The 9,664-nt window shown below is 51.2% G+C and overlaps 1 protein-coding gene across 1 annotated transcript in view; it reads left to right on the top strand.

Moving 5' to 3' along the window:
- Positions 1–9,664, top strand: part of Pepd (peptidase D) — a 136,693-nt gene that overhangs the window by 15,736 nt on the left and 111,293 nt on the right. The window contains exon 4 of the mRNA XM_005368427.3: positions 4,762–4,825. Within this exon, the coding sequence (XP_005368484.1) occupies positions 4,762–4,825 (64 nt within the window). The remainder of the gene's footprint in view (positions 1–4,761; positions 4,826–9,664) is intronic.

Below are 9,664 nucleotides of genomic sequence, written 5' to 3'. Positions count from 1 at the left end.
CAGGGAGCTGTGGTCTGAAAGGAAATTATGACTCCTCGGCCGAGATGTTTCTTTTCTCTTGTATCCTTGACTCCCTCAGCAGACCTTTCCTTTTGTACCCTGGGGTGACTCTCTGTCTCTCTGTCCTGAGTGTTTGGGAGGGAAGGCCTGGTTGTAATGGGCAGGTGACAAAGGGGCTGGTTGTCTGGGCTTGAGCTGGGAAGCAGCCAGATCTGATGTGCTCGGCTGCTTCCAGACGCGCTCGTAATCGATAGGGCACCGGGAGCAAGGCTGATGGGATTACCTGGCCTTTGCAATCAAAACCCACCAGACTGAACATTTGACCTTAAGCTCCTCAGCTTCCTTTGGAGTCTCTATCTGATGGCTTTTGAAAATCCATCTGGCAGATACTACAGTCCAGAGTCACTCAGGGAACGAGTATTCCTCTGTGGAATCCACAGCTTCCGTGAGTGCAGCCTTGCTGTCAGAGTTGATGCTGGGGGAGGGGACTGGAAGCCTAGGGCTGGCCTGTGCCTCACCCTACACCCTCCCTGAAGTGGGAGGGTGGGAGCCCTTGATGTCTATTTGCAGGAGTCTATTCAAAAGAGGATTAGCTGCCTGTAAGTGTGGCCTGGGGTGTGTGGGCTCCTGTAAGCAAACTGGAAGTTCTCTCTGTGACACAGCACATCAGTCAGGGCCTGTCCAAAGTGAGCAGCTCTAGGTAGGGATGGAGGATCCTCTACAGTCATGCCTGTTGCTGACCCAACTGGAAGGAGAGATAGTATGCCTGGCGTTGGTTGGCAGGGAGGAGTACCCGTCTGGGCCTCAGGCTGCCCAGGAAGAGGCTACTCTGAGCTCTCCAGGGCTGAGTCCCAGAGGCCCTGTGCACAGCTCCTTTTGATAGTAGAACCTGTATGGGCGTGTGTATGTGTGTGTAGGGGGCATGTGTGTGTGTGTGATGTGTTGTGGTTTGGAGTGGGATGCATATGAGGTGACTTTTGTTGTTTGGGACAGGGTCTTGTTGTGTAGCTCAGGCTGACCTTGAATTCAAGGTCTTCCTATCTCAGCTTCCAGAATCAGAGGCAAGTGCCATCACACTTGCAAGTGGGCTGTTTGTGGCACGAGATGTGGTGTGTGGGAAGTGGTCTCAATTTATTTATGGTACTGACCCCCCACTTACGCACTTTAAGTCACAAGGACCACAGCTTCCTGAGCCTCTCTGGACCGTACTCTGGCTCCTGCCCTAATTAGGAGGAGGGATGGGCTCTGTAACAGAATCAGTCCTTGAGAAGGGGCTACTGAGTTCTTATTGACTCCTCCTGTACCCATGCAGTGACCACCAGCACCTAGGGATTAACCAGAGTCCCAGCTTTCATGGCTACCCTCGTCATGGGTGGGTCTGTCTCCATCACATCTCCTTACAGTGTGGCCGTCCTCTGCCTGACTTCTTTGTCAGGTAATCTCAGCGGCTGCACTGCGGTTGCTCCAGTTCACACATAGGAGCAGTCTCCAGGCTCAGACACCTGCTCTGATTTGCAGAAGGCTACTTTCCTCTTTGACAACTTAATGACATCTTGACATGGTTGCTGACTTCTGCTCTGCACGCACCGTGTTGTGCCACCAGTGAAATAAAAGGAAGTGGCATTGTTTGGAGCTGAAGGCAGGCGCCAGGCGCCGGAAACTGACAGTGGCTACTGTCTTTTGGCCCTTCTTACTTATTCATTAACAGCATGCAGGTGGTCGGCTAGCCACGAAGACCCACTCCTTTAAAATTCCATTTTCTGGAGGGTTCCATCATGCCTCCATCTTGTGGCATTGATTTAAAGACACCATCTCAGCTGACACCTCGCACAGGGCTTTGGGGCTCAGGCACTGTGACCAAGCATTGTCTGCCCTAACTCTCGGCTTGTGCTGGGGGCCCAGCTGCTGGTGGAGCAGGCCTGCATGGGCCTGGGTGCCCAAGCACAAATCCTCTCTACAGGATGGGTATCCTGTCAAATGAGGGGACTTCTCTCTTCTGCCATAACTGCTCTGTGAACTTGAATGAGGAGTGTCTGAGTGAATGTAGCTCCTCTTCTGACCTGTCCCTTCAGTCTGCTTCTTTCCATTGGGCCCTCCCATGTGACAGGGCCAGGCATGAGCTGGGACTGGGTGTAGACCCTCTAAGACTGTAGAGACCCTTGTGCCCTGAGCAGCACAACCCTCAGAGTAGTCAGATATTCCCAGTGACCTTCCTGGCAATGTCACTTGCCATGTCACTATTCCCTCACTAAGTCCTGGCTGCCAGGTGTGTCCCGTGGCTGGTTTGATCATGCAGCCTGGCACACATATCCCTTCAGGTAACATTTAAATGATTTTTACTGTAAGCCACAAACATGAAAAAGCAAGAACTGTTCAAACTTAATTATCTCTGCCCTTTCTAAGAAGAATGTGATGTGCAGAGTAGCAGACAAGAGACTCGCAGCACTTCATATTTTATTATATGTTGGCGGTTATTCCTGGCAAGCATTAATGCATGGGAGGTTTGCACTTAGCTTAGACTGTGGCATCTGCCTCTATAAGGAGAGCAAGTACTGAGCAGGGGGCACTTGATGGGACTTGTACCTGTACCCGCTTCTTCCTGTTGGGGCTCTTCTAGGGGTCAGCCATCAATTGCTCTGCCTTACCACAGACAGAGGAATGGCTTGTGGCTGCTCTTGCGGATTAAATGTAGATTGTCTTGCATAAGGTCATGTATTGAATGCTTGCTTCCTACCTGGTGGTGCTGTTTTGAAGATTTAGAAACTTTAGGAAGACTTTGGAGGAAATAAGTCACTGGGGATGTGTCCTTGGCTGGGGGAGGGGGGTACCCCTGTCTCTGCTGTCAGCTTCCCATCCACTATGAAGGGAACCACCTTTGTACACGCACTTCCTGTCAACTCAGAGTCAGTGGAGCCAAGCAACCACAGACCAAGCCCTTTGAAACAAAATGCCCTGAGCCCAAATAAATAACTCTTATCTTAGAATGACTATAAGGCATTTCATCATGTAGAGGTAACTTGTATAACCACCATGTGGATGTTTATAGGTGAGCCCAAGCAATGGGGACACCCACTGATCACAGCCCACTATGATCACCTTCTCTTGGCTGCCACTTCCTCAACCTGGGGCTTACCGTCTGCAGACCTCACCAGGCTTCTCCGGTGTGGCATGTCTCTGATGAATCCTAACTTGTGAGACTCCCTGGGGGAGGGAATGGCAGGGAAATGCTTCCTGGTGACTTCCCACTAAACGACAGTTTTTGGAGGGAGGCTTCAGGTGCCCTATGGCAGTGGACATAGAAAGGTGAGGTCCCCATGTTAGTGGCTGGCCTGACCCTCTGTACAGAGCCCTGGCGGCTGAGTCGGGAAAGGGAGTTTCCCAAGGGGCGATGAGGAAGTAACTGGGACTGGAGGTGGGGACTGGGCTGAGCCAGCACAGCTGGAGAGGGAATGAGGGAACTTAGCAGCTGTTCTGTTGGTGGCCCTGCCTCCTGCTTTTCCAGCCTGCAGCTGGTACTCCCAGGATCCAGGTGAAATGACACATCCTGTCTCAGCTCTTGAGGCCTCTTGCTAATGGAAGTGTCAGATCTTGACCAGTTAGCTTGTGAGTCCTGTCTCATGGCAGAAGTCAATGTGCCAAATTGTGCAAATTTAATTAATAGCAAGAACTTGATACTCGATGAGTTTTTTTGGGGGCCAAGTTTGTTGGGGGGGGGTGCAGAGGGCATTCTGTGAGATCAGAGTTCTCAACCTGAGGTAGGTTTTCTACCTGGGCTGTGAGCCCCTTGCTGCTGCTTGCACTGCCCTCCCCTGTCCCCTGAACTTGTAGTCTGCACCTCTGACAGCCAGTTTTGCTTGCTTGGGTGGAAGGAGATTGCTAGTGGGCCACAGAGAATCATGGGCTCCTTGTTGGGACTCCCAGAACTGCCTCCCCCACAATCTATAAACCCATCCTGGCTGTGGAAGTAGAATATGAGACCACCTTCTATATGATACTGAGGCCTCTGCTGGGTGGGATCCCTGCTGCGAGACCTCCGTAGGATGGGAAGGGGTGGGTATCTCCCCTTATGTGGCAGTCAGGTGTGTAATGTAAGGGCGGCATATATACATCACTGGACTGGGCACTTGGCTGGTGACATCACCCCCTCCCCATGTAGTTTTCTTCCATATGTGAGCACATTGCCCCAAACAACACTGACTCCTCTACTAACTGGGACCTGGGGGTGGGGGTCAGGTGGGGTGTGGTGTGGTGGCAGCCTGCTAGATTCAGGAGAGAGCATCAAGAGCTGGGTGAGGGCTCTCTCACCTGCTCCATGCTTTCTCCTTGACTAATTTTTCAAGTTTGATGACTAAGCTTAAATTCTTCTCATCACACTGAGAAATACTGACACTGACTTCCTTAAAGAGTTAGTTTATTAACCTTCTTTTAAAGAGGTCCAGCCTGGGAGGTTACTTATTCCGTGCCTCTGAAGGTGAGGCACACTGGCTGTCTGCCTGGTGGGTCAGTGATGTGGAGGGAGATGGTGGAAGCAGGGACCATGTTCCGTAGCTGCTGCAGGTGGCCAGGGGCATCGTGGACTGAGTCCGGGGTTCCAGGGGCAGCAGAGATGGTTCAGTGGCCTGGCACCCTTTATCAAGTCCTGGGTGTACCTGCTGGGTGTTAGATCCTCACATCGTGGCAGGCATGGGGCCAGGGCATAAGGTGGCCAGGCTTAGGTGTCGCCAAGCCCTGACCATGGCTTTCGTTGTGCTTTCTTTTGAGGATCCATTCAAAGGAGCATTTCAAGGAAAAGTATGCTGTGGACAATGTCCAGTACACAGACGAGGTAAGTAGCGATGTGGCACTCCTCTTTCTGAGCAGCCCTGGACTGGCAGTCATTCTTCTGCCCTGGCTTCTTCTCCTTACACTGTCACAATCTGGGGACACTGCTGCTGGCTAACAGACCCCTCTGCCTGAGGAGGCTGTTTTCAGTCTGGGATGTGCAAATACCTTAGGTAGAAGCATCTGGCATTCAGGTTATGGTGACCACGGAGGTTCCTCTCTGAGAGCCAGCGTGCCTGCAAATGGGTCATAGGCATATAGGTGTAATCAAAGCTGTCGGCGTGCTTGGTCTGGGTCTTCATGTGTCGAGGGGACTATTTATAAGTCCTCACTAGGCCGGGTGGCGCACGCCTTTAATCCCAGCACTTGGGAAGCAGAGGCAGGTAGAATTCTGTGAGTTCGAGACCAGCCTGGTCTACAGAGTAAGTTCCAGGACTGGCTTGATAGCTACTGAGAAAATCCCTTTCTCAAAAGGCCTCACTAGCTCTAGGTGCCACTGTCAGAAGAACCCAGGATAGGAATGCTAGTGAGAGGACAGGAATTGGGGGCTGTGACTTCAATCTCCCCTCCAGCCTGGTGGCCCCGCAGTGTCAGGTGGTGTGGGTAGACTTATCAGCACCGTCCTGAGGCTGTGAGTCTGCCCCGTGTCCAGGCAGGTGAAAGGAGCTCTCTTAGCTCCCACTGCTGACAGAGCAGGGCTGACTGAGGCAGAGATGGGAGCACAGCGAGGAGTTCCAAGGTCTGAGTGAGCAAAGTCCTCTGACACTGTGGCCACTACTAGGCACACAAGAGGCTTCTCTGCGTCATCCTTGGATGCTGTCACAGCTCCATGTCCTATGCAAGTCAGAGCTGGATAGAAATCAGCACCTGCCACCAGAAATCCAACCTGGACCTGGCAGGGCCAGCTGGACAGGGCACTGTGGCCACATTGCCCTAAACAGATCTTGAGAGTGGACACATGCTAAGAGCTAGGGCTGCCAAGCTATGGAAGCAGCTTAGATTAGCCTGTCCACAGATGAGTGGAGAGAGGAAATGTACTGTATGTACACAGTGGAGTGTCATTCAGACATGATGTCATTTGTAGGAAATGGCCTTATTGGATGGCACCGGGGACCTTTGTGTGAATGGAAAGAAGCCAAATGCCATGAGTTTGCCCTTGTGTGTAGAGTCTAGAGGGGTGGTTCTCAACCTTCCCAATGCTGCAACCCTTTAATACAGTTCCTCATGTTGTGACCTCAAGCCATACAATTATTTAACTGCAATTTTGCTACTAATGTGAATTATAGTGTAAATATCTGATAGCAGGATGGTCTTAGGTGGCCCCTGTGAGAAGGTTGTTTGATCCTCAAAGGGGTTGACATCCCCAGGTAGAGAACCAGTGGTCTAGATTCTAGAGAAAGCCTACCTACCTACCTACCTGCTTACCTATCTTGTGTGGTGTGAAAGCAGAAGATTATTTGGGAAGTGGAAGAGGACCAGTGAGGGGAGGAGGGAGAGATGGGGAAGGGTAATGGAGCGTGTGCTCCAAGGTACATGAGGTCATCCATGAAAACATCACAGTGAAGCTCAGTTTTGTGCTGTGAATATACATTATTAATTTCTTTTGAAAGACCATGAAGAAGAAGAGGGGTAGTAGTTGGAGAGGAGAGGAACTTTGAGGGCTAGGGCTAGGATTTCAGGGTAGAAGTGATCGTGTCATCTGTCCAGTGGAGACCAAGCAGAAACCCCCTTCCCTCTGGACAGGCCACAGCTATGTTGGGGTGAAAGCACCAGATAAAGAAGCAGGTTTTGGGACCCTAGCCAGATACACTGCACAGGGAGGGGCCCGTCGGTCTCTGCTTATTGTTTTGTGACTGGCCCACTGGACATTTTGCACTTATAACTGAAGGGAGGAGAGAATTTAACTCCTGTTTACACCGTGGGGAAAGGATGCAGGACAACAGAGGAAGAGAAAGTATACAGACGGGAAGTCCTTAGTGAGGGTGTAGACTGGCAGCTATGTAAGCCATCTTGCTCTTAATCTTTTAAGGCAGAGGTCAAAGAGCAGAGCCGTTCTAGGGTTCTGGAGTACTCTGCAGGAGCAACGTAATCATCATTGTCATCCATCAGCTCTGTTGATCACCGTGACTGCTATTCTGTGTTTTTGATTTCTCTGCTGGAAGGAGACCCAAGGTGCACTGAACCACACCTCCAGCTTTGATTGCTGTCCTTATCGAGGCAGGGACTCCTCTTAACAATAGGACGGGGTTCCCTGACCTATGGGAACTCCAAGGACTGCCCACCTCTGCTCTTCAAGCTGATGAGGGAGAGGGACTTGATCAGGGGGAGGGGGAGGGAAATGGGAGGCAGTGGCGGGGAGGAGGCAGAAATCCTTAATAAATAAATAAATTTAAAAAAAAATTAAAAAAAATTAAAAAAAAAACAAAACAATAGGACGGGGCTTCACTCTGCACATTTAAATGATTCCTCCCACCATGTCCCATGGTGAACCCCATTTACAGACCAGAAAGTCAAGACTGAGAGGTGAAAGGCCTCATCCATGGCCCCACAGCTGGGGTGTGGCAGCATTGGGGTGACCCTAAGACCTCTAGATTCCGGAGGCTGTCCCCTCCAGCTCTATACTTGGCCTGTCAGAAGTGAAAGGCTCACTCACAGGAGGCTTGCTTGTGTGGAAGTGACCCAGGCTTCTAAACCTGTGATGATTCCTGAACGAGCCCCACCAAAATGAGCAAACTGCTGCCATTGAGCCCCATGGGCTGGAAGCATCCTCTGATGTGGGCAACACTCAGGCCTGGTCCGTCATGGAAGGTGACAGGAAACTCCTTAAGCAGGTATTCCATGCCAGTTCTATGGTGCTCAGCGCTATCTAGCCTTGGCCATCCTCGGCCATCTTTATATACCAGACAGCTAGCTAGCTACAGTGCATACTTGCTCTGAAAGAGGGTAGGAGTGGCCCCAGGTCATAGCTGATCCCTTGATGTCTCATAAAGTAAATGTAGGTATCAGAGAATGTAACTAGGTTAGTAGAGCCTGGCATTCAGGAAGCCCTGAGTTCAGTACCTATAACCACATTAATGAAGCATGGTGGTGCATGCCAGTAGGTAGAGACAGGAGGATCAGAAGAGCAAGATCGTCTTCAGCTATATAATGAATTCAAGGCCTGGGCTACATGAGACTTTGTCTCAAAAAAAAACCAGACCTAAACAACAACAACAAAAATCCGCAGATGCTTGCGATGACAGACTGGGTCCCCTCCTCCTCAAAGAAGAGCCAGAACTTAATTACTGGGAAGTCGTCACTCAGAGAACCCCCGAGAGGGGCTCCACAGCATTGCTGTGTACATTGGGTATAGAAGCTAGTGTCGCCTAACTAGCTGGGAGCTGGCAGGGTGGAGGGTGATTTTTACACTTGCTTTATGGCACTGGGCAGATGTTCGAAGGTCTCAGGGTCAGTTACTCAGCTGTAGGCAGGCAGGGTGTAAGAGAAACAGCCACAGCTGCCTGTGGGTAGATGCTGCCTGCTCCTCAGCTTTTGTGTGGGAGGCTTCAGTAGAGGGGTCTATGATGGGACCACAATTGCTGCCTTGCTCTGAGCGGCTGCTACCTAGTCTGATTGTTCAAGAATAGTCTGGCATCCATATTGTTTGTGCTATTTTCATTTTGAAAGTAGATTTAAAAAATCTAAGGGCATTTCAGGCCGTTGGTGTGCACTAGTGTTTTGGGAAACTGCCATGAATAATGGTTTGTTTTCAAGAGTTTCAGCGCTGGGAGGGCAGAGCCCTGCACGCTGGGCCACAGGGGCTTTCTCAGCAACACAATTGAAGCATGTCTGATTTCTTTGTTCAGAGTGACTCACTGCTTTGGTCGGAGTCCTGGTTAGGAACCTGTGTAAGGTTGCCTTGGGAATCTTTTGGATTGTCCCCAGGGCAGGATCTGGGCTCACAGGGCTCTGATAAATTCTTCGGGTGCCTGTCTCCCTAGTCCAGGCTGTCTGGGAGATGGATGCTGGCCGTGGCCTGCTGTAAGGCAGGGACATTTAACAGCCCCTCTAGGGAGAGCAGATGAGTCCCCTGTGGCATGAGCTCCTGGAAGTGAGGCCTGGGGTTGTTAGAGCGGTGCTGTCTAGTCCTGGGGCTACGTTTGGAGCCAGTGACACAAAACCGCATCTTGTTTCCTTAATTTTTGAGGCATGGCCTTCAATCGGCGTGCTGATGAGTGTAGCACTAATGGGTCCGCGGGGAAGGCAGATGGAGCTGCTGGGCTGGGCGAAGTTCTGCAGCCATAGAGGTAACCAGGGCCCACTCAAGCAACTGTGATCAATAAAAGATGTTCCTCTGCCAGGACTCCGATGCCTGGCCTGCTCTCTGTGTCCAGCCTCCGTGCATCTGAGCGTCAGGCTGGTGTGAGGGGGCTTTCTCCTCCATTGCTCCTAACCAGCATGTACAGAGAGTCATTGCGGAGAGGAAAACCATCAGCCTGCACATTCGTTATCCAGCTCCTCTCTCCCAAGGACAATAGCAGATACAATCCCCAAGTGCCTCCGCGCTCTGAGTCTGCTGCTGTAATTGACGGCATCGTTGTGTGCTGATGAATTAGACCCTTCATGTCAACAAAACAACACACTCAGGGCCTGACACACTGGGCTCTGTTGGTTTTAATAAGCCTCTTCCCCTCCAGGAGGGGCAGGCAGGAGGAAGGGACTCTGCAAGCCTCCATTTGTGCGACACAGATGCCAAGGGACTCAGTCATTCTCTAAGTGGCTACTGAGTAGGGGAGGTAGAGGCTGTACCTGGGGAACCACTATCTCCTGCCCAGATGACCAGACCATGGTTGGCCCTCTTAAC

Source organism: Microtus ochrogaster, unplaced genomic scaffold, assembly GCF_000317375.1.
Source record: "Microtus ochrogaster isolate Prairie Vole_2 unplaced genomic scaffold, MicOch1.0 UNK32, whole genome shotgun sequence".
NCBI classification, from domain to species: Eukaryota; Metazoa; Chordata; class Mammalia; order Rodentia; family Cricetidae; genus Microtus; species Microtus ochrogaster.
This window is presented reverse-complemented; position numbering and strand designations above follow the sequence as displayed.